This window comes from Saccostrea cucullata, unplaced genomic scaffold, assembly GCF_032062105.1.
Source record: "Saccostrea cucullata isolate Sc308-1 unplaced genomic scaffold, CSIRO_AGI_Scuc_v1 ctg242, whole genome shotgun sequence".
NCBI classification, from domain to species: Eukaryota; Metazoa; Mollusca; class Bivalvia; order Ostreida; family Ostreidae; genus Saccostrea; species Saccostrea cuccullata.
In genome coordinates, this window is record NW_026927731.1 from 272,986 (window position 1) to 299,528 (window position 26,543).

The 26,543-nt window shown below is 33.7% G+C and overlaps 1 protein-coding gene across 8 annotated transcripts in view; it reads right to left on the reverse strand.

The window, feature by feature from the left end:
* Nucleotides 1-12,452, reverse strand: part of LOC134275370 (dipeptidyl peptidase 4-like) — a 48,204-nt gene extending 35,752 nt beyond the window's left edge. The window contains exon 1 of one of the 8 annotated variants that reach the window (XM_062757648.1): nt 12,321-12,452. In XM_062757648.1, the coding sequence (XP_062613632.1) occupies nt 12,321-12,389 (69 nt within the window). In that variant the 5' untranslated portion in view covers nt 12,390-12,452. Of the gene's footprint in view, nt 1-126; nt 273-3,491; nt 3,616-8,029; nt 8,227-9,776; nt 9,914-12,320 lie in introns of those variants that run through there. The other 7 variants (XM_062757651.1, XM_062757647.1, XM_062757649.1 and 4 more) reach the window with 7 other exon arrangements.
* Nucleotides 12,453-26,543: the final 14,091 nt, after the last annotated feature.

The window sequence follows — 26,543 nt, forward strand, 5'->3', positions numbered from 1 at the left end:
GCTGACCCAATTTTTTCAGACCGAATTGGTCTAATTCAATTTTCTAAAGGTGGTCTAAATATTATGGAGTATGTTACAATCAGCCCACCCCCCTTAAAAACAAGCAAAATACAATAACATAAATACCTGCTTTTCAATTTCAGACACAGAGAATTTTAAAAGTCCCATCCTTGTCCTTTAGAATTTAATTGTGCCTTAATATTCCTATTATGGTAATGGATGTATATCAGAACTGAACACACAATTTATTTAGAGCAAATTTATATTAATTCATGTCACATGAATTATGTCACAGTAGAGTGCTGTCATACAAAAAAAAAAAAAAACATTTTTGACAACCACAGAGTGCAACAAGGAAACAAGGTAATTTGCCCTGAAAACTTGTGTCAAATTTTCTGTTTGATAGCTACAAAAATTTGCTTAAACTTCCTGGAAACGGTAATGCTTTATGTATTGAACATTGTCAGAATGTAAAACTTGAAAGCAAATGATGTCTGTAAAAAGTTGCAAATAAAAAACACATTACTGCATTTGCTGCGAGCCACGGAATTTATAATGGCTTATTCATGACCATGATTCCATAAAAAAGAGAGTAATATTTGTGGTGTAAATGATGGTATTTCATTTTAAAATATTTCACAAACAGGCTAATGACCTTTATAGTACAAGAATCATAGAAATATATATGTACATGAAATAAAATGGCACAAATGATGACTGAATTGTAGTGCCTTAATATAGTGTCATAATATATCAGTTGTTAATTAGTTGTCAGGAGTACAGATTGAAGGCAATTTCAAATTTGCAAAGTAATACACTTTAGCTTACACACAGTTGTAAATCATCTAGAATTCTGCTGTTTATATACTTAACATAAATCTGTTTGTCAGGATGGAAAACCTGTCTGAGCTAAGCTGAATTTAACTTCTGTTGCAGAGAGAGAGAGGGGGGTTAGGGAGAGAGAGAGAGAGTTCTTGTAAAAATTTGTTTCTGTAGTATTTATTTTACATATTGTAAAAATCACTTTCAGTGGTAGATGAATATGGGAAAAATATTTGCTTCTGTTTGAAGGGGAATAACTCTACTTCGGTTCTTCAGAAACTTTTATTCAATTTTTTCAAAGATTAATAATTAAAAGTATATGAGAGTAAAAAGGGATGCTGTATATCAACTTTCCTTTCCAGATTTATTCTTTCATTATATTTTCATGGAAGTTTTTCTATCAGAATTTCTCTTTTATGAGCAATTTTTATAGTCTAAGAGTAATATATATGTATTTTCCAAGTCTGAAAAACTAGTAAGGACAATCTATTTTAGCACTGTTCACAACTTCTTGTAGAGAAAAAACCTTTTGATGTCTTTCTTTCAATATTTCATGATTATCGCTGTAAAAAATAAGCACTAATAAAAGATGAAAGCAGTTAGAGCACCAGGAGTACCCTGTACTGTAGTATGGAACAGCCACTGTGAACACCCCCATGCATCAAGTATTCATGGGTTAGCTACTCCTATATATTGTTCAGTCTAAGTATTTCATGGATTAGCTACTCCTACATCTAGTTCAATCTTAGTATTTCATGGCTTAGCTACTCCTACATATAGTTTAATCTAAGTACTTGGTAAAATGATGAAAAGAAAATTGTCCTATTGATTTTAATTTTTAAAGAGATCATGAAGTAAAATTGTGAAATTACACAACTACCAGTACCACCCCTGGACACAAAAGTAATACCTACACAGTGGTACATGTACTTAGAGTCAAATAAAACCATTAAGTGATGGCCAGTTACTCAAATAAAACCAACAAAGAATGAAAAGTCAAAAAAAACTTAGGACTAAGCAAGCAAAGCCTCTACAGTGTTAAACCTGCTGCCCCCTAGACATGTACTGACTTGTGACTACTAGTCATACACTGAGGATTGATTGATTGTATACTGTTTAACGTCCCTCTCCAGAATATTTCACTGATATGAAGACGTCACCATTGCCGGTGAAGAGCTGCAAATTTAGGCCTATGCTCGGCACTTATGGCCTTTGAGCAGGGAGGGATCTTTATCGTGCCACACCTGCTGTGACACGGGGCCTCGGTTTATATGGTCTCATCCGAAGGACCGCCCCATTTAGTCGCCTTTTACGACAAGCAAGGGGGTACTGAGGACCTATTCTAACCCGGATCCCCACGGGGCCATACACTGAGGAACTTGAGATACATACAAACTTCAAATGTGTGACCCTGCATGGTTATTGCTGCCTAATCAAGTAAGACTTAAACTGCTGTCCCCTAGACATGTAATGACTACAACTTGTGACCCAGACTAGTGACTGTAAGTCAAATAAGACTTAACTGCTGACCCCTAAACAAGTACATGTACTGACTACAAACTTGTCACGCAGACTAATAATTCCAAGTCAAGTAAGACTTAAAATGCTGACACCTAGACAAGTACTGACTACAAACTTGACCCAGAATAGAGACTGCAAGTCAAGTAAGACTTAAATACTGACCCCTAGACAAGTGCATGTACTAACTACAAAATTGTCACCCAGACTAATAATTGCAAGTCAAGTAAGACTTAAACTGCTGACCCCTATAGACAAGTACTGACTACAAACTTGTCACCCAGACTAATTATTGCAAGTCAAGTAAGACTTAAACTGCTGTGTCCTAGACAATTAAGACTATAAACTTGTGACCTACACAAGTTGCTGATAGTCAATTTAGACTTAAACTGCTGTGCCCTAGACAAGTACAGACTATAAACTTGTGACCCAGACAGGTGACTCAGAGGTCCTGTGCACAAGGGACATTAGCATTATCTGGGAGCTGAATCTTCAGCATGTACAATGTATAGTGAACAATAGTCAGAAATTGTGAGCTCAATCGCAGCTTCAAAAATACAGAATTCTTATTGGAAATTCCATTTCTTTTCAACTTACTACAAAAAAATTTACATAACAAAGCAGGATTCCAGCTAATAATGACCTCTTATGCTGGGGAATCAATCATGGAATGATTTTTCTGGCATTCTGAAATGACAAACATCCAGTTTCCTCTATTGCCTATTAACACACAATTACTGCTATTTAAGCAGACCATAAAATTTGTCCTTGTAGGATATATTGTGTAAAACTTCTAGTGATATATTGATTCGTACATGTCTACCAACATAATTCAATATCATTGCTGTATATTGCAATGACAAAGGAGCATAACCTGATTAATGCAATATAACAGTTTTTATGGAAATTGCACTGTTCACTGCATCAGAGCATCTACAAAACAGAGCACAATAGAGGGGACATCTAATTTCACATCATTATCCATACTGGTCATATTTCCCCTATACTATCTGTAACACTGTGTAAGGCAACAAAAAACATACCTTTGCAATGTAATACTGGAACTTAACTACTCATATCAAATGCTGCATCTAAATCTCCTTTGAAAATGATTAAGTATAAGAGTAAACAAAAAAGTGCCATTTTCTTACCATTTTTGGCATCTGCATATTGCTTCAATCACAGTTTTCCAAGCATACAAAATTTGATCTAATAATGGTGAGCACTGATAGTCATCTTATAGGACAAATCCCCAATTAAGGCATTGTACTCCTAGCCCCTGGCAATTACACAAGAAAGATGATTGGCTCGGCTGGAATTGTCAACAAGTTAAGGAAATGCATTCTCAACATCACATCACCCTATTTTCAACAGTTCAATTAAACTGCTTCTGAGAAGAATTTTGATTGTTAGTCCTCTGGCTTTGTGCCTGAAGTAAGTAGTTCAAAAGAAAAAAGTATATATGGTTCCTAAATGAATTTTACACTACTGAATCTCAGCTCATTAGAGTTGGACAAAATTTCTGCTAGATTTGAAAACTTACCTTGGTATCATGTAGAAAATGAGATTTTTTGTTTTTTCAAATGACAGAAAAATGTACTGCAGAGATATCAAACAAAATTAATTGGACCCTTATAGCCTACAGAACTGATCATCTTCCTTGTGTAATTGCTATGCCTCCAATACCTTAAGATCCAGGATCTTAGAAGCATACAATAACAATGTCGGCCCTCCTTTGATTCATGTATGTCCTCCAGTATGTATTAAAAGTCAATAATGAAATAACATTCTATAAAGAAGCTTCAAAGCCAAACCATTATTGGATACTAGTAATTATATATAGCTTTAATAACTCTCCTTGGTTAATTTGTGGCAGATGAAGTCTTTGAGAACATGACTTTTGTCTTTGACTAAGCAAACATAAATACTCACTCTCTGGATATTATAATACACCTTCTAACTCTCAAACAGTTTATGCTATACATGTACCAGTAGTTGAACATTGATATTTCTAATAATACATCGAATACCATATATATTTCAAAGTGAGTTGCAAGTTCCAACCAATCCTTCTTCATGTATTTTAACCTCAATATCTCGATCCCTGAGTTATCTGAAAGTTTTTTTTCTTACTCCAGTCAAGTTAATAAGGTTAGTCTGTATTTTTATTGTTCATTCTTTGTGAATTGATATGCCTAATACTCACAATTAACTTTTACACCATTCAAGATTTTATAATTTGTTACATTCTTTCTCAATAATTTTTACATTTTTTGAATAAAAGATAATTTGTTAACTTTTTAATGAGTTAAATTACAAAATATTGAAACTGATGCATCCCAGAAGTAGTGAATCAAATAGGAAGAAACTCTTCTCTGTACAAATTCAATAATTATATTCCAATACCCTTGAGGCAGGAAACATTAAACAAAATTTAAGTTTTAATGAATCATACGAAATTGTACATTTGAATCATATTTTATATTGCACATGGCACTTTATGATTTGTTATTTAAAAGAAAATAAGATATAAAAAAAAGCTTCTAAAAATCATTAATTGATGAAAGAAATAGTTAAGTACTGGGTGCAGCATTATTCAAGCAGATAGACAAAACAGAAGCATGCTCCCTAGTCGCCATCAATTTGATCATCTTTGTCAATTATCTCAGCATTACAAGAACACATCAACACTGCTGATGAAGCAACGATACTGTTGTTGATTTCAAAAACAGAATTTCCTGCTGTTATTGTTGTTTCAACACCGCAGCCTGAGATTTATAAGTACATTATAAATGTACGTAAACAATAGTTTAAGGTAAATCATTAAGTATATCGACTTTTCTAAGATAGAAAATAATGTACACATTACAATATTCACAAATTGCAAATTATGAAGTAACTTATAATGCTGTTTAAGTTTTTCGATGTATAACATTCTGAGCCTTTTAGGAATATCAGTAAGTTAATGTCAGTTTTCATATTTCCTTTCAATCAATTCGACAAATTGCCTGAAACAAATACTACCGGTACTTATCGCCAGGGGAATTTGGAGGGATGATGAAGATTTTATTTTCCGATTTTCATCCGACTTTGCATGATATTGTTTGATGCAGACCAAATTTTTATTGATTTTCCCTTTTCAACTGAGAGAATTTTTCTCAGCAGACAGTAATTGAACTTGTGTCAAACATGACATGAAATCTGTTGCATCTTCATTTCCCGTCAATCAAACAACTGCCTTTACAGACAAGGTTTTCTCAAAGTCCTTCATTGTTGCTAGTGGAAAAGTACATGTTAAAGTACATGTAGAGTTCTTTTTGTGATAGCTCATGCAATTTGGAAAACACTTGTACCAAGACTCAGCCTCTGAGGAGATTAATGATTTAGTTGCACTTGATAGGGTGAAAAGTCAGTAATTTATTTTTATGGGTTATGAATTTTGATAAATGGTGTTTGCATGATAAATAGGAAAGATACACATTTACATACTAGATTCATCAATTAAACATATTATTGGTGCAACATTAAACAAACCAGCTAGCAACTCCTCCTACTAAGTACCCCTGATGCATTGTGAGAGAAAAAGGGTCCCCTTTTATTCAATTATCAAAGGTTACAAATCCAACCTTATTAACCCTAGAAAATGAAAAGTCCAACAAAATTATCTATGTCATTAATTGTGTGTCTGGAGCAAGTAAAATTAACAGCATCTGAAACTCTTTACTTTGCCAGAAATAATTCAGTAGAAAGGGAACTACTTCTAATGACACCTCGTTTTTGTTTTCAATAACTGCCCTTTTTTAATGCAGTTCTTTTATTAGACAGTCAAGGCACCAATGATAAAAATAAGAATACACTTGGCTATTTGAGCAAATCTTGCCTGTGTACCAACATAGAAATTGGATCAAAGTAGCATTTTGTACTAATGTACTAGATCAGAGGTATTGTGAGCATTGGGAATAGGAGGTGCAGAATGAATCGTACTTTGTAATGAGGATTCTGTAAAATTATCATTACTTCTTTTTCACTGATAAAAAATGAATTGCAAGTAAGAGTTGAGTACCCCCAATATTATAGAAATAATGGCAGTCACTTCCATGTTTTACTGAGGGAAACCACAGATTGAAAAATTACTAGACAGTCAACATTTAGATTAATTTTCCATTATTATTTTTTAATTCACAAAGCAATACCAACAGACTATTGCAAATTACACACATCATAATTTTTTACTAGTGCTGTTACAAAGCGTCCTGTTCATTCAACTTGAAATTAGGTACTTCATATCCAATTTGCCTTAGAAGGAAAATCAAATTAAAGCAACTAATTGATTGTCTCGACCAATGTTTCCAAGATATTAAAAATGTCTGCCTTAAAAGTTCCAATCACTTAGCCTACAAAAAAACAATCACAGTTAGCCTCCATTTACGGCAACTGATTTGGTATTCATTAAATGAATCAAATATTGATGTCTGAAATGCAGTTTAATGCAGCGCAGATTTTGGATAAGTCAAAATGCAGTAAACAGAAATTACTGTACCATGAAGGAAGCAAGACATCTCAAGTCTGTAGGGGAAAAAACCCTAATTTTTTGTAAGACTTAAAATAACACATAGTTATAATTCAAGAAACCCAACCCCCATCCCACCTCCTAAACTGGATTTCCAGTTTGCAGAACAATAACATCATAAAAGCATATGTTAGTTGAAAAGTCAGTAATGTAATGGTCTTGAGCAAAACTTAAATAAAAAAACAACAGAAATAATATGTTGCTTACTTACCGTCATGTTGACTGGTAGCACTCTAGAAAAAAACTTATAAAATCAGAGAAATAGCTTCTCCTCAGTTTATATCCCACATTAATGGTACGAAAGTAGAAATGGGATGTATTTCTCAGATATTAGTGTCTGACTTCAGAAATCTGACACTATATCACATTCACAGGACGGAGCAAAAAGTAGTCTGAGCATCCCTTGGCGACTAACACATTGTCAATTAACAAGATTCGAAATATAGGCAATGGTTTCAAACTACGATGATCTCTACCACCGCTAGCTCGGACATGAAATCCATCTCCCAAGGTGACAGATTAGTCCTAAATGCTTTTTACACTAGACGAGCAGCAATTAACACATTAACTTCATGCATCAAATTTTAAATCATACTTTGCTTTTGCCAGTAATATTGTTCACTCGGTATTGATTTGTTAGAAAAAGTCGCTGCCTCAAGATGACAAAATCGTGATTGAACATCAATGGAGGAATGGTCCCATTAATTTGTATCTTGCATTTAACGACATCGACTTTTTGAGGCCGCATATTTCGATCCTGATTTTTGTGAACTATCGATTGTCTCCCATTGACCAGATGGCCTTAAATCTGATTTTGTCTACATTTGTCCGAGGACATATATTGACTCATTTTATCAAAACAATAAAAGCATTCTACACAATTGATTAACTTCTGAGCAGAGACCAAAGGACCAATAATTAAAATAAATTCTGGCTTGCAGTTCGTTTGCCGTAGAACTTAACATTAAGATTGGGCCTAAATGTCAACCAGCGATCTGTTGAATAGTCAAATTAGTCAACAGATATATAAGGCCTTAAGAATGTATACAACTAAAGCATTAAAAGTTATTTGTTTTTTAATGGCTTAAATATACTGAGATAAATAAAAAACAAACTGACCGGATGCTGACCAGTGGACCTTGGATCTTTGATGTCTGTAAAACCATTCTCAGATTTCTCCATAATGCCTCCTCCAAGATAACCTTACACAGGATTACTGTTTTCTACCAGGGCCTCCCCAAAAACGTATATTTACATTGATTTCAGGATACCTGATATATAATTTGTCCGTGTCCTACCAACCAAGAAATGCTGCTTTCTTTTAAACCCCCTTCTTTGAATAAAAGAAGAATGATAGAATGAGCATATTTGTAACTATATATTTATCAAATGGCTGGCATTTTACAGGACAACCCCTTCAGTGTTTTCAGGCCAACATCTACCTTTGAATAGATGTAATAGTGTTACAGGCATCTTATCTTACAGTATATTGTCACTTGTACCTTTATTGCTTTACTTCTACAAACAAGTTTATCGGGTCTGCAAGGATTTTCTTTGGATCATGACCATGATCAAAATATATTAAATCCTGCTTTGTCTTTCTTAGTCAAGGTCTTTTATTGGGGAGGGTTGGCTTGCTAAGAAACTAATTCAGTGGAAAGGAGAAAAAGGGAAGGGTGTACCAGAACCTGTAGATAATTAATGTACAAACAAAACTTATTTTTGAAAATGCTTATCACTAAGTAAATGAGGAACTTCCTTAAGAGGGAATCCCTATTCTGTAGTATCCCTACTCTAAGCCTTCATTGTTTACTACTTACAAAGCTATAGGAATAAATGATACTTAAGTCTTTTTTTACTGCTAACAAAACTATAAATTATACTATAGAAATAAGTGATATTTGTTTATGTCACATTTCAGATATTACAAATAAAGCAACACAATTATATCAGCAGATACAAAATAATAAAATATTTGAATCCTGTATCTGACAACACATAAGACACTCAACAATTGTTCATATAAATTATATCCTTTTCCAGAGTTTTAAAATATTTCTAGATTAAATCAAGCACAGGGCTTATTTTAAAATGCACCATCATCTTATAAATGCCATGTGCAATATTCAGCTTCCTAATTATTTGTATTTAATCATCCTAATTTCAAGTTCAACAAAGTCCACATGTAAAATCACCTGGCTGCAACCTTCCAATATATCAAAGAAAATGTGTTAGAATTAATCAATCAACCAGGGTTAATATGACCTCAATTTCTAAGTGATGAATTGTTATAATATTCATAACTGTAAATTAAAAATGAAATAATGCAGCACAAATTATAAATAAGTCAGAAATCCCTGGCTTCAGACTGTAGATCAAGATACACCCTAATTGAGTCTACTGGGCAAGTTTGTACTTTACTTCAAAAATTGTTATATGGATTGGGTCCAGGCCTGTACTGCCAGGGGTAGGGCATTTTTCTGTGAAAAGTAAATTCTAATTTGGAGGCTTATCACCCTATTAAAACAGTCTTCTGTACATCAACATAATTTTATGTTTGAAAAACGTTGCTACAGGCTTGAGCCTAATTTTATTTTCTTGTAGTTTTGACACTGATTTGTGTCCTTATTATTATTTTTTTTTACACCAGTGTCGGTATTCAATTCGCGCTTAACGTTTCCCTCTCCATGCTGACAAAAGCACATTTTTAAAACTTTAATTGATCTGAACAAAGTCGAGCGAGAGATGCCCTAAGGTGTAATTTTTAAGCTACAAAATGTTAAACATATTGCCAAAAAAAAAAATGCGTTGCTGTTTTGTTTCATGAGAAAATTAAAACTAACATCCTCCCCTCAATGCTACTCACTATCTCCACTTCATCCTGAACACCTTGTTTCATAGTACCCTCGACATTTTTCTTAATCAACCTCTTGCCAGCGTCATCCATTTTTCAAATTTTCATCAATATCGAATAAATGTGTTAGTTTTGCCGATCAATACTCGAGGCCTGTCGGCAATATAATACAAATGGCACATTCGGTTTCATCTAATTTCAAGCATGTACTTCACGCGCGTCGTTTCCATGATGAAATCAAGTCTCATTAACATGGAATCTCTAGACAGCATTTACCCGTTATTGAAATCGTCGGTATAACTAAAATGAGACCGAATAGAAAAACAAAAGTACCACAAACGCACAAAATTGATGATAAAAAGAGGCCACAGCCACGGGTAGGTTATAAAATGCATGGAAGTATCAGTGAAGCAAAAAGTGCGAATGTCAATGGAGAGAGAAATTCCCCGTATACCACTACGTTCGTAGCGATATACGTACATGTACTACATTTTTAGAAATACATCGTCATTTGGAAAGAATGTATACAAAAGATAACTATTTGTATACTAATGCGCTGTATATTATTACTGAAGTATTGCCGCAAAGTTCTATGCGTTTGTTGCACACTTTGCAAGTGGACAAGTCTCTTTTTCTATAGTGTTAATATCGAGTTGTAGCCTTTGGAAAATCAAATATTGCACGAGGATTGTTTCTGCACATCATCGAATGCTACAGTAATTTATCTGTACTAAATTCGACCAATTTATCTATCAAATGTTTACAATATTTAGAACAAACATTAATAACCTCGTAAAGCAATTTCTCTGAGTTAATATAACAGTTTATCATATACTTAGTAGTAAATACACCGATTCTGCACGGTGTGATACGGGTGACGTCACAATACCCTATATCACGGCTCGGTCCGAAAATCCATATCACGTATCGGACCGGCGGGCCGAAAATCCATATCAAACCGGAAGTAACGCTTGTATTAATTTCAAACGTTAATTTACTTGATTTTACTTAAATATTCATGTAAAATACTTCTTTAATGACATCTGTGGTCTTATTTTTTTTCCAGTTACCGAAAATTGGCTCTTTTAGATTTTAAACAAAAATGTCATAAACAAGCACGAAACATTCTTCAATGACAATACATGAACTCGCACATTAAGTATTTTAAATATATGATAAATAGAATACTACATACTAAAATCCATATCATATGTCACATCAGCCCTCGGGCCCCATATCAGCCCTCGGGCCTTCGGCCCTCGGGCTGATATGACATATGATATGGATTTTAGTATGTAATATTCTCTATATATACCAGTTGAATGGCTTTATGATAGCGTCTGTATCATATTTGAACTAAATACTTCTAACTTGGCGATTCCTAAAATATACAATAGGTCTTATTATACTATTTCGAATTAAAATAACTGAATCTGAAAAAAAAATCTTTGAAACATTAGATAAGGAATGTTCTAACCCATAATAACCTCAACAGCTCAAGAAAGTTTGAAAAGCCATAGGGTTTGGAAAATAATATACATAATATACGATGCGGCTGTTAAAATGTTATCAGCCTACCTTAGTGGGGCTTTTTATCCTCCGCATGACTACTCGCATTTTGTTTCTAAAAAAATATCGCTGTTTCTCAGAGCAGGCTAGTACAGAAAATTTAAGATAATACATTTTTAAGTGGTTCTATTCCCAGACTCTGTTCTTAAGCAGAATAGAACACCAGCGTGTAATTTGTTATATTCTCGTTCTTTTATGTGACCAGATGCTCCCTGCTTTGGCTCTTAACGATGAAATTACAGGTGTTTTATTGAGAAAAAATCTTCCCCATGAGCGGTTCAATTTTTACTTTAGACAGAAGCACGTCAGAGTTATCTCGCTTTCCACAGGAAGCCGTCATTTCTCCGATGAGGGAAATGGCACGGTCCTTTCTCTCAATTTAATTACGTGTCAGACAGAAACTAAAGGTCTTGAGGAAATATCACAGCTTTTAATTAAGCGGACAGACAGCAGCAAATACAGTTTCTGTATGTAATTTTACTGCGAATGATACATGTACATTAATTTATACTCATTGGAAACTCTATGTCATAACAAATATTTAATTTAACTTTTAAAATTAAATCGATGCGCTGAATGTTATTGATGTTCAAATATAAACTTCATTAAATACACGTATAAAAAGTACAAGATTAAAAACATCCAGAAATATCACATCATACATACAGTAACCTTATTCGATGACTTAACATTTTTTAGATTTAAAAAATCTATCATCTTGACAGAAACATAACAGAAACCAAGAAAATTGCAATAGCAGCAAACCCAAATTACACAATCCTTCTGTATTCAAAAAAGTAAAAAATAACCTTATAGGGCCTATATTTTGATGGCACTATTCTGCTGTAAAATTTAGCATTCAAAAGAAGAAAGTAGAATTCATAGTTTAAAGTCGTTCCCATTATAAAACGATGAAAATTCCAATTTTCACTGATGCCCAAACAATAAAGAGAAAATTGTACAGGAAGTTCTGAAAATACAACTCACTTCAGAGTCCAAGTCGGAGAGAGAAACCCTTGAATATTTACCGGAACCTTCAGAAGAATGTCGGCTCATTCTATAAACTGCACCAGCTCAACTCCATACACAATCAACGGAATATTCAATTATTGTAATATTATCAAATCCAAAGACATGTTTACAATCTCATTTTGTCGGTTCAATGATGAAAGACCGAGTGCGTCGTCTAAGTATAATGTTTACAAATCCAGGGACATTTCCTTGACAGACGTCATCACGCTTAATGAAGATATTTATAATATCAGGAATTCTTGGGTCGTCTTTATGAAATTAACAAAATTCTTATCACGTGGTTTTCAACCTTGAAACAAAAATGTTAAGATTCAAATGAAAATAAGTTCTTTCAAACAAGAGACACAGGGACCTTTTTGGTCACCAGAATCTCTCGTCTCTACTACATATTTATAATTCAGATAAAATATATATTTAAGGAATCACTATCTAGTTAGGAGGGTATGCCAGGGCATCAACAATTGGGAAACCAAATTTTAACGGGCGAAGCCCGTTATGCTAAAATTATCCCATGTTTCCCACTATTGTTGATGTCCCTGGCATACCCTCCTAACTAGACAGTGATTACTTATATTTCCATTTCATTGTGAAATAAAATTGTAGATTTAGACTTTAAAAATGCAGACATAGGTTTAAATTACACGAGGAGTCCAATCCCGATTTTTATAGGCCTCGACGACTGACGTCAAACACAACGGCAGTCGCACGAAATTTTCATGCATATTTGGCCTCCTTAGCGTCAGACTCAGAGACATATCCGCACGAGATCTGCATGCATACAAGGCCACCTTAGCTTCTGACCTATCGACCTGCCTAATTTATATTATGGCAGAATTATCAGGAAATCAACTCCGCTTACTTTCAAAGAGTTATCATAGAGAAAAAATTTAGAAATGGAAATATTTATATTTAGTACACCGCCATTCCAAATTTTATCAGATCTTTTCATAGAGAATTAATAAAGCCTAACCCTTAATACTTTTCCCACGGGGGGGGGGGGTAGCTGAGGTTGTGAGATTTTGGTGGTAATTATATTTCTGCCTTTTAAAAGAGAACTCTAAATAGGTTGGAGGTTGGAGATGCATGAACATTATCGCTACAGTATTAAAATTAACAATCATTCCATCTTAAATTTCACAAGTCAAACTAAAGGATTCATTTCCAATACCCCCTTTTACACCAAATACAATGTATATATTGCGAATCACTTTCAATGTCTAATTTTCGTCCTTTGCTAGTAGGTTCTCGCTACGATCGAGTGAGCAACCTTATCGCTCATCTCTACCTCCTCAAATCTTTCATAAATGTTGTGAAATCTTACGGCCTAATAATAGCCCCCTCCTTATGTCAATCAACCATTGTCCAATAAGTCAACCGTCATGTTGCAATTCTCATCATAGATTAGCAAGGGCTGTAAGAATTATTTATCTTTGGTCACCTCATCTGTTCATGCAGTGATGTATTTCACATTGATTGAATGATTGTTTGTTGTTTAATGTCCCTCTTGAGAATTTTTCACTCAAACAGAAAGCGCGAGGAAATTATTATTTTTTTCCACTGCTGACAGATTTATTAAAAAAATTGTCTTAAAGTTTTAACTGAGAGAAATTTATTGGCTTATATATGGCTTAAAGAAATACTTTAAAAACAGCCGCAACTGGTTTAGGAACAGCATACACTTATCCACTGGCTGTGAGTGGGATAGCTTTTTTGTCAAACCCGCGACAGGGACTACTCCCCAAGCGCTTGCCCGAATGGCAGTGAATGTTCACTTCTCCATCGCACCCAATCCCATCTCTGATGTCTTGAAAATTTTCAGAATATAAAAGATGGTTATTTTACCTTCTTAACTTTAATTATGAATCATTTTAACAGAAATATCTTAACAAACGTAGATATACACGTCCGTATTTGTTTATCAACTTGATTAGTGTTTTCATTTTTAGTTACATGTTATAAAGCAACTTTAATTTTATTAGCTATTTGATAAGGAAAATGTGACCATGATGCTTTCAGTTGTAAATATTATAATATTTTATTGGTAAATTTATTATCACAACTTAATTTCAATATATTGATAATTCATAACTCACAATTTGTTTTTTAAATGTTACTTTACCACTTTTTTCATGCCTCCGACTCGATTTTCCTTTTAAAATCGGTTTGAGCATAGCGGAAGATAACTCTGGATAGAGAATGGATTGAAAGTTCTAGAAAGTCAGATGACATCTAACCTTTCAATCAAGAGTGAGAACGGACATAAACGGAAAGGTTTGGTACATTTTGTTTTCTAATCAGTGACTAGAACTTCTTCCTTTTATTTTACTTAAATCAAGATTTAAATGAATAATTCATTAATGGCGTTTTCTGAAATTATGAAACGCTTGCTTGATGTCAGTTTCATTTAAAAATGTCTAATTTAGATCTGCAAACCGGAACCACCACCATACTCTCGTTTTTGCTATTTTGAGGCTGTTAACCGAAAATGAAAGGATATACTTTTAATTAAACATTCGATAATTACTACTGGAATGAAATCTGAATATGGTTTTCTTATACCTAGTGTTCCTATGAGAGAAAGTATGAACTCTAGTGCAAGCATTTTGGAGTTCATTTGCAAAGAAAGAGGGCGTATAAGGCGTGGACAATCCCCCGCTCTGAGACAAAATGTTTCTCAATTTTCAAAATTCACAGAAAAATTATGTTTTCTAGAATCATGTTCTCAGTAATGTCATCTTCAAAACATTTTATCATTTTATTGTACTGAACGACTTATTATTTGATAATTTTTATTTCAAAGTTGACAGCTAAGCATATTTGGTGGAAAATGGTTTTACTAGTAAGAGCTATAAAAAAAGAATTTTGAAAATGAATGGGTCAAGTCTCCATTCTTCGTTAACGCTTAAATGTGAAATATATTTCATTCGTCCAAAAAATGAAATCTGAACCCATTCTATATAAAAATCGAAAATTTCTGGAAAAGGTGTACGCTACCACAAACCCGTTCATTATTATCATACTGACAGACATCAATAAAGCACATGCTTCGTAGCGCAGTGGTTAAAGCGGTCGGTCTTGGACCAACCCCTGCGCTATGGAGAGAGATCGAACCATAAGTGAAGCTTTTTCCTTTTTGTTTTCACATATCTTAAAAACATGAGTGAAAAATAAATTATTTATAAAATATTAAAACAATGAAATACAGAATTAAATGTGTAAAAGATGATATTTATAATTTTGAAAAATATAACTTTTAGAATTGAAAAATAACTTTGTACGCCTCCATTTATTTATTATACCCCCCGTTTGAAAAGCGGGAGGGTATATAGTAATCGGTATTTCCGTCCGTCTGTCCGTCCGTCCGTCCGTCTGTACGTCCGTCCGTCTGTCCGTCCGTCCGTCTGTTACGCTTTGGGGTACCCATCTCTTATCCGCAACTCCTCTCATACCACTGAATGAAATTTGATGAAACTTTCACAGAATCTTTATTACATATTGCCATTGTGCACCTCCTATTTTACTTTTTGATCCGACACATATTTTGGCCTTCCCGGCCACAGTTAAAACCATATGGGAGGCGGGGGGTATCATTTAGTGAGCTCATCGCTCACAGTACCTCTAGTTAATCTATAATATACTAGTAATTTGAACCCCAAAAATGCAGTTTAAGGTATTCAATCTCTAATAGCAACGGATTCAATGAAATTGAATACATAACAGATATGTAGGTGTGGAATACTCGACATACTTTAGACTTAATTCCCATTTATTACTATTAGCATGTAAGAGTGGGATGTGTCCCAATTAATTACTATTCCGCGGGGGGGGGGGGGGGGTGACCCCTTCGAATGGACCCCCCTCTAGATCCACGCATGTGTCTTTCAGCCAATACGATGATTTAGCCACCTTAGGGATACAATACCCCTCAACAAGACCGATGGCTAATGAATATTGTCTCGAAAGGGGTGTGTCTTAATCGTTGTATTGGTCGCAAAATATTACATCAGGGGAAAAATGGAGATAGTTTTATTTTAAGAACCTTATGATTTTATCATATGGGCATATTTCTAGTGGCATTCTAAAGAGCAAGATTTCGTACGAATAGCACTGCTTAAATGAAGCATTTCAATGATTTAATTTCATATAAATCATGGTAATAAGGTCCAGGGTGGACCATAGCAAGATTTCAAATGCTTTTCCTGGAGGAAGGACAGAAAGGGAGGGCTATGTACAGTATCTGTGTGGCAAAGCCACAATATAGACCAAAGGATTTGATAAAATGGAATATAATCTATTTTTTAAAATTGTTATAAACACAAAGAAAATGAAAAGCATCCTCATGTAGCACAAGTCTGCACCATGTACTTTGGCACAGTCAAAGGTTACTAATGTCAGAGTCTTTTAACATGCAAACATGTATTATGACACAGAATTGTGATCCGCAGGCCTCTAAACCCATTTTGCTCTCCACTGTTTACCGAGCATTTTGTCTCCAAACATGCCTCTAACATTTATTAAAATATTAATATTCCAAAAAATATGGACTAAATATTCCATATAAATAAAGATTTACAGGTGAAGCAGTGAGAGTTGGTATTGATCTGGGTAAAAATAAAACGAGCCGAGCTTCATTTTCATTGCCAAAGACGAGGCCGGCTAACTGGTCATAAACCTGTCGACAGAACTGATATTTATTTTACAATGGAAGGGCTACAGTACTATTGCTTCCTTTTTAGAGTTTTTTCATTATGTGCAACCCAGACGTATTTCACGCAGTGGATTTTCTCCTCTGAGGAGCAACAAATGCTTCAGACGGATTTCAATGGAGGATGGCATTAATTTGCTGTCTCTTTCTTCTTTTTTAAAAAGGAAAAAAAAGCAAAAGTTAAGGAGACAAGAATTATGTTTCTATCTAACAGACTTGCATCTATAAATTCAAATAAAAATCAATTTGTTCAGAGCTATATGACTTAATACCCATAAACGAGTCACCATTCGAACACCTTTACAGAGCGACATTTCAACAGTGTTTTATAACAATATTCAGCATTCTGCATGGCACAAGTACTTTCCATTAAACTTTAGCTTTCTAGGCTCCCTTTTTGTATATCATTTATGTCATTTTTTTGTGGTAAGAAACGAAATACTGAGGTTTCTAAAACATGCATCACTGGAAAGTTTTATTGATTCTAATCAACATGTTGTTTGAATTTTGCTTAGATTAGAATGCACAGTCAGATCTATAGGCCTGACAATGCCTTTTTTTCTTATGTAACATCAAAACATACAATAAATGGGCTAATTTCTTTTCTTTTGAGGAAACTGCACTAAAGAGAATTAATTTTTTTTTAATCTTATTTACTCCTGTGAAATTATTGTATGCTCATAACAAAGCGTGCCTTCCTGCACGGGGAAGAAAATTGTGTAAATTTGCTTGATAGATGTAGATACACAAGGAAACATATTTAATTAAGATGATTTGTACTGTAAAAGTTTTCATTTCCCAATTTTATATGATTATTTTGCACTATCTTTTTACAAAGCAAAATTAAGGGTAATAATTTTTTTTAATTCAAGCTTGAACAGCTGAGGTAACTAGCATTGTCCTACATAACGCAACCAAGATGAACAAATTTTAAGAAACACAAGTTTTCGTATAAACAGTCAAAAACTCGGTCTAATTTTCTAAATAATTTTTTTAAAGTATTGAAAACAGAATTATTGGCCTAGAGAAACGGTCGATATTGCCGTTACACAAACGTGTAACTGCGCGTCAAAAAATGATATACAAAGTGCGAGTTGTAGGAAAACTTATGACAAGGAAGTCATAATTACGAGTGTTTGACATTTCTTACAAGCTTAATGCTCTGCCAGTGTAACACCTCGCGTATAAATCGGGTCTTGGAGGTAGATTACAAATTTATATATAAACAATTTCGAACAAAAATGTATTTGAACTAATCTACCAGTGAAGATTTTTCATGTTATTTTCGAGACGGTAAAGCATTACAGCTATATTCATTTGGAATTAAGTACAAAGAGTTCAATATTTTAAAAAATAAAATTAAAGAATACAGAATTTATTTAAGGGGGGTGGGGGTGTGGTAAAGATTAATCCTTCGAGTTATTTTAAGGTAGGATTATTCTCTGGTTTCCGACTAGATGAAATATTCAAAGTATATTTGCTTATATGTTTTTATATTTAGGAGTAAGATTTAAAAGACCATTTTTTTCTTTCCTCATTACAAATGTATGTAGAAATGGTAAACTGCGTTTGAAAACTAGCAGGGACTATATTTTTGGCGGAATGGTGGCGTATGAAAATATCTTCTTTTCTGCCTCTCAAAATTATTTAGAACAATGAATTTAGTTATCATTTTTACACAATCAAAGACTTGAAGAAATTTTCAAATGTAAGTTAAATTAATAATGAGGGATGGAAGTTTCAAAATATATGAAATAAATATGTTTAGCCAAATATTCAGTTAAGTTAAATTATTTATGTCAATTTAGTAATATCATCTTGTAGGCCTTATATGGTAGTTTCTTTTATGCAAAAGAAAAGCATTCAATCTTTTGGAATGCAAGTAGAGATCGCACGATTGTCAACAGTAATTTTTTATTCTCAATGTCCAGGGAAAAGGTAATGACCTTGACCTGACCTTGCTTCTAATATAAAGCGGTCAAATTTAATCTCACTGATTACATCACGTAGTTATATTGTCTTCTTGATTCTGTGAAAATTTCATTAATTTTTAAATACAAGAAACGTGAGAAGAATCCTACCTTAAGATTATCCTAAAATTTTGAATTCGTGATATTGCATTACCACATTTTTTAAGACAAAAAGTAAGAATATCAAACATGACAAATATATTAGTAATAAAATACGAGCATACAGAGGTTTCAATTCAGACACGAGGGTCTTTTTACAATGTTCTCGCAATCATGACCTATATACTAGAAATACTATTACACAAATCATGTAATGCTATACAACTTAAAAAAAATAATCTTCAATTTTCACGACTTGGTTTTGAATTTAGCATTTCTTCTGTATTGATATCATCGAAATCGATTTTCAACAAGAAATTCCTATTAAGCCATTGCTTTTAATTGAAAAGCTGTTATTTTACACTTTTTATATAAAAAAAATCAAGTTATTATTATAAAGGAAAAATGAGAGAATTTTACCTGAACAGCAATAAACGCGTTATTAATACTGTCTCCACTGCTAAAAGCTCTCCTTTCGTAGATTGCTTTCTTGCTGAAGCTAGTAGACATGCTAATGGTTCTAATGCTCTCCCACTCGCACTTTTAAAGCAACATTCTTGTTTGTTATATAAAAGTTGTCCCTTTTAAACATCTGCGTTCTCGAACGTTTCTTAAAAGCAACTTTCACTCCTTTTCCAACATTCTACTTCCACTGGAACGTCCGTCAATCCGATTTGACAGAATTTAATTCTAGGATCGAACACTATTTTGAAACAGAAGATGAATTGAGCAAATAAAGCCTGTGCTCACAAATTGAAGCTTCTTTTTCCCTACTGAATAAAACAGCATGTTGGTATTTTCAATCAGCTCTAAAATTAAGACTTTAATTCTGAACTAATTTTCCATCATTTCTCTCGTCTTCGCAGCGTTCATGCAGTGATAACAACGCACAAACAATGGTTTACTTAACGTAAAACTAGCGACAGTGATTGAGATTAATGTGGTTATTATCGAGTATGTTAGCCTGACAGCATTCTCCTCAAACACCTGATTGTATGGCAAAACTGTTTAATATTATACGGTCCAAGCTGTGATTGATACAATTTCTCTGCATCATCGTGATCACACCACTGTGTGAGTAGTGACAGAAAGAAATTAATCTCGAGGAAGTTATCTCTGGACAAAAAATTGAGAAGCCTCGAAGAAGAGAGAACATGAAAATAAATTGTTACAAACGTGAAAAATTTCCCATTGTTGTATTGATATTCCCAGTGTTGTTGTAACGAAGTATTTGATTACATACATACACTATACCATTTTTAATGCTTTTTGTTCTTGAAATGAGTGGAAAAAGCTTTTGGTTGAATTAACCATAGTAACTTGAAGTAAGTAAGTTCCCTATAATACTGTCCGCTACACTTCCCCCACTCACGAAAGCTTCGACCCGGGAGTTTAGCATGAGTTCTCTCTGAGTGTCTGGATCTTTTCAGTGCCGGTGTAACGACGAAAAGTGACTCCCGTAGAATATTGACCAGGGGGTCATTTTTCTACGTAGAAAAACGACCCAGGGTCAATATTCTACACAGGTAGGGTCATTTTTCGACCGTAGAAAACCCTTCCAGACCGGTAATTCTACGACACCACACACGTTGAAAAATGACCCCATAGAAATTTGACCCCCTATTTTTTTTATATAATAAAACCTTGTACATGTATCTGTGTCTCCTGATGTTTTTTTTTCATACTTTCAAATGTAAGGAGAGGGAATATACTTTACTCCCTCTCAACATATCTTACATGTAATAGTAGCATCATAATCAATGTATCTGGCATGGATTTTTTTTTTTTGGTCTGCAGCACCCCAATGAATAAATACTGATTTATTGAGGAGTATAAATGTATGAATATATTTTTGGAAGTTTTTTTTTCTTCTCACTCAAAGAAGTTCCGAAAATGGCATGATATGGACTTTTGATCTTGGATACTGTTCGTTATTACCGTCTTCCTTGGAAGACGGTATTGTATAGTTGAAGTTTTTTACAGTCTTCGGACTATGCACTTCCTCTCTTTTGTGATTGGTAGAAAATGCATGATGAGAAAATTTTCAATTATTTCATTGGTTGAAATGCTGTTCAAGGCAAGGGAGATAACTTTCTGATGATCTAATTTTCGTACGACTTAACAATTTTGCAAGATTTTCAATCTTTAAAAAAAATGACAAAACGAACAACAAATTCAGCAGTAATTAATTCCTAATAACATGATTTTTTGTATAGCAAAAAATAAAAAGATCTCTTTAACTTCATTATAAATAAAATTTGATTTTTATCGCTTGCAGGCTTTACAATTTGTTATTATTCTTTTCCCCTTTCTTGTTTGAAGAAGGAAATGGAATCAGCCGAGGTTTGTCGAAAGCTCTCGGCGAGTCAAAGTTACGGAGATGACCGAGCGACAACCGTGGTAGGGCTAATGCCAGTAAAAAGCTAATGTAGAAATACAAAATCAAGAAATTCAAAAGAATTATACGGCCTGATAGGTGTAGATCAGTTTACAGTTTAAGATTGTTACTAAAGACGGGAAGCTTTTTAAAAAAGCTCTACTTGTCTCCATATGTTTTGAACATCTTTCTGATAACCATAAAATTGTAGGGAACTCTCCCAAATTAACACTTTTAGCCATTTGAATTCATTTTTAATTTTTTTTTTACAAATCCAAAAAACCTTGCACAGAAGCAAGAAATTAAAGCAATCTGTATGCATTCTGCTTTAAAATACATACTTTTTCAAAACTATATACGGGTTATACCATGATACAAAACGTCCAAAACGGGCAAAAATCTGAGTGAATAATAGTTCAGCCTTCACAGATATCTATAAATTCATCAAAATATCTAACTATTTCAACACTTTTTAGCCCACAGGCACCTGATGAATGGTTGCTGTAACCTCCTCTTTTCTTCTGAGATTTTCTTAGATACTAACTTTGCAAATATACATGAACTCTTAGTCTATCATGCCATATTTTCGATATATCGATACACCAACATACAATCAATCAACTCTTTGATGGAATTTTGAAAGTCCCATTAAATAATTTATGATATGAATAAAAAAACTTTCAGCGACAGGAGTTTCGGTATCATCGAACCAGAATTGTGCAACAACTACCTTTGTAGTTCTGCTTCATATGAATACAAAAATAGGTCTGTAATAACGGGGCGCAATTGGTACCCATGGGAATTCCAAAAGATTGTTGGAAGACCTGGTCTCCAAAAACAAAATAGATATTGTCAATCAGAAACTCAAGCATCGTTTTGATGTCAACTTCAAAGTACTTGTGTGTACATTCAGAATGTTTTTTAACAAAACAATTTTGCAAATGACCAATGACAAGGTAAGTAAATTTACGAGTTTCATTTTTTTTTTTTTTTGAAAAAGCAGCTGTCAATAATATAAAAAATACTGGACTTAAGTTTATCGTGGGGAATAGTTGTGTATGAAGTTGAAAAATCGTAAGTTTTAAGATGTTGATTTCGTGAAATCTTGTGATTTCATATTGTCCAAAAGTTCCTTGGAATTTTTAAGCATCCACATCTGATTTACACCACTTCTTGAATATATTGTTACACAGTACTCCTGAATACTCTCCTTCACTACTGTTAATATCTTAGTGAGAGTATAAAGAAAGAGGCTTAGTTGAACATTTACTGGAACCCGCTATGTATCTTTGTTTGTCAGGATTCTTATGAAGTTTTGGAATCTAATAATTATATATTACGTTAGTTCAAATTCATTTTGGTTCTTTTGGATCTTAAAAATATTCAAAACTGACCTATGGTTTTGAAGAATTTCTTCATTAGAAAGAGAACTATGAATAGAGGTTGGATTACCTCTTGCAGAATTAAATCCAATTTCTTCTAAAATGCAATTTATATGATAAGCCTTATAAACGAAGACAATAAAATGACAACTGTGGAATCTTACTGTATAAAATGTGATAAACAATTCTATTAATTAGCGTATCTTTACTATAATAGCCTTAGAATATTTTAATATATGCATTGTTTTCCTTTAATGGGGATTAAGCAGTTTGTATTATTAATACAAGGCACATGTATAGTATAACTCTGATTTCGTTATTTAAGTTTTAAAGCTTTCAAAAATGAACACTTCATATCATAAGCTGTTTAATATTACCTGCATACATTTGTCTAACAAGAATATTCCTACCAAAACCAATTTTTTGCCTAAAAAAATCAAAAGGGGTCATTATTCTACGGGGTCATTTTCCGACAATGCACACGGGGAAAAATGACCCTAAGGCCATAATTTCTACAAAAATGTAGGTCATTTTTCTACGTAGAATACTGATCAGGGGGTCAAATTTCTACGTAGAAAAATGACCCCCGGTCAATATTCTACAGGGGTCACTTTTCGCCGTTACACCGGCAACCAATGCTGTTCCCGGACCCTAGTCCGTATCTGGACACGAAGTCCTGTAAATGTACACAAGTCCTAGCTCTAAGACTCGTCAAATACCAGAGTCACTACGCTGCCACCAATTGTGTAACATGAAGAGGTCACCCATCAAGGGATGAACAGGTTCGCCTGGGATAGAAGGAAACTCTACTGCATCAGTAGAAAAGCTAGCTTCCCAGTGAGGCAGTATAAGTTCCCTATGTACTGTCCTCTATAAATCATCTTCACATTAAAACAAATTAAACAAGAGGTCCGTGGATATAACGTTCTTTGAGAAGACTTGTTCCTGTTGTTTTTACCACTCAATATAAGGAAGATTTAAAGGACTTTTTCTTCTAATTAATTCGCATGAAAATTCGTCACCCCATATTGTGACCCCACCCTTATTCCAAAGACCCTCTCTTAACTAAAGACTACCATATCCATACTGGATTCCAATCCTTACAAATATACATTGTCGGATCCAAGTAAAAGAGTGATAAAGCGTACTATACATGTAGAAAGCATTCCTATGACCTTCAACTCGAAATTCAGACAAGTTTATCAATTTATAAAAGATAATTTATCTCTATTCTTTTGTCGTTTCGATGTTTCCCGATAGGCTCGAAAAAAGAATCACAGACTTTGCCACATTTGTTTCATAATTGATTTATTTACCGAATAAAGATTATAGGGGCAATTAACAACCATACTGTATAACAGACATGGTGATTTAAACTTTTCCATCGTTCACTTGCATTTGATGTTTATGCTTTACATCTTTTTGATACTAAAGAAAATGATCTAAGTACGATCAAGTTTTTATTTTAAACTAGTCACGCTACTAGCAAATAATTTGAAGTAACGGGGATTTCAACAACCGCGTTTAAAGTTCTTTTTTGTTCCGTGATTTTTTATAATAACCCTGTTGGTCAAATACAACCTATCATTGGGAAGTATTTTTGATGTTTCAAATCAATTGTTATAGCTTGTTTTTATACATTTGACCATGGAAGATTCTATCTGCCTGATCAATACATAGGGTTTCTGGCGGGTTTGGCCGGTCGGAGAGGGATGCTTACTCTACTACGGCACCTGATCTCACCTCTGGATTTACAGGACCCATGTATAATACCCTTTTCACTGACTTTCATTTTGAAATCGATCACTATTTTGTTATCTTCATCTTTTCCACTAAATTTGAATCCACTTAACACCAGGCGACCTTCGATGTGAATATGAAACATATTGACTAGTCTTGTTACGATAGTCGCACTATATCGTCGTTTGATCGGCGACAATCGATTGCTTCGATAGATCTATATTTTTCAAGCCGAGCAGGTTTAACTTTTATATTCACCAAAGGGACGAATCGGCGGTAAACAAAATGGCATGTGCATTAGGTTGACGAATTATATCCCCTGGTGCATTGTCTATTTAAAATACTTCGCAGGATGAATAAATTTTACCTTTTTTAATAGTTCAAATTATTGATTATATAATTGATTGTGTTCTTCCGATTCAATTTGATAATCGATAGTAAAAATTGTCCGATTTTACAACACTAATATTGACGCAAGCGTCAAAAATCGGCCGCAAACCAATTAATTGATTCTTTCATGAAACAATTAGAAACTAAATTTTTATATTTACCTGTTAATTAATATATCCCTGTGACATTAAACATTTGAATGCGACATTCCAGGATTTTCTTCAGTACATAATACATGTACATTGCTACGTGTGCTATGTATAAGCAACTTACTCATAGTCCTCTGCGTCCCTGCACGCAGTTTATTTGGTACAGACGAACTCTGGCGGAAGTTTGATGTTAAAGTAGTTTTTTTTTTTTTTTACATTTAACCATTAAAAGTTAAACTAACGTTTAAACTTACCTAACTAGAGATAGTTTAACTTTAATAAAACGTAACAGCTACGTGGGGCTCCTCGCTCGCTCAGAGGATGTTAAAACCCCCAAACTCCCTCTAGATCCGCCACTACATTTTTTTCTATCTTGTTTTGGTTGTGAGGTGTGGCGGGAAAAGGCTTGACATATTGTAAAACGCGATTTATCCTTGTCTGTTGGAAAAATTCTCCTAATATTCTGTCTGATAATAAATTAAGATTTAGTCATATTTTTGAAAAAAATCCATATTAAATGTACATTGTATGTTTATATTTACAGGTCAGTTTAAATCATTTATACAACAAATCCTGTTGAAGTAGAGAAAGTAAATTTGTTTATACATGTATATAACGCGGTCTTTGCTTTAGACTATGCCCAACATGTCTGCTTATTTTTCCGCACTTCAGTCTCATCGGAGTTTGTCAATCAGGATTGGATGAAAACATTTAACCCATTTTTTAAAATAAAATTTTAATTTTATGATTATTGTGCGCTTTTTGTTAAACATTTACACACTCTTTCTTAATATTCTATTTTATGAAATGTTAAATATTTTTTATTCAAATTGTTCTAACTCCGCAGAAACGCACGGCGACCTAAAACTTCCATATCAAACAAGTAGAGCTTTTTTAAAAAGCTTCCCGTCTTTAGCAACAATCTTAAACTGTAAACTGATCTACACCTATCAGGCCGTATAATTCTTTTGAATTTCTTGATTTTGTATTTCTACATTAGCTTTTTACTGGCATTAGCCCTACCACGGTTGTCGCTCGGTCATCTCCGTAAACTTTGACTCGCCGAGAGCTTTCGGCAAACCTCGGCTGATTCCATTTCCTTCTTCAAACAAGAAAGGGGAAAAGAATAATAACAAATTGTAAAGCCTGCAAGCAATAAAAATCAAATTTTATTTATAATGAAGTTAAAGAGATCTTTTTATTTTTTGCTATACAAAAAATCATGTTATTAGGAATTAATTACTGCTGATTTTGTTGTTCGTTTTGTCATTTTTTTTAAAGATTGAAAATCTTGCAAAATTGTTAAGTCGTACGAAAATTAGATCATCAAAAAGTTATCTCCCTTGCCTTGAACAGCATTTCAACC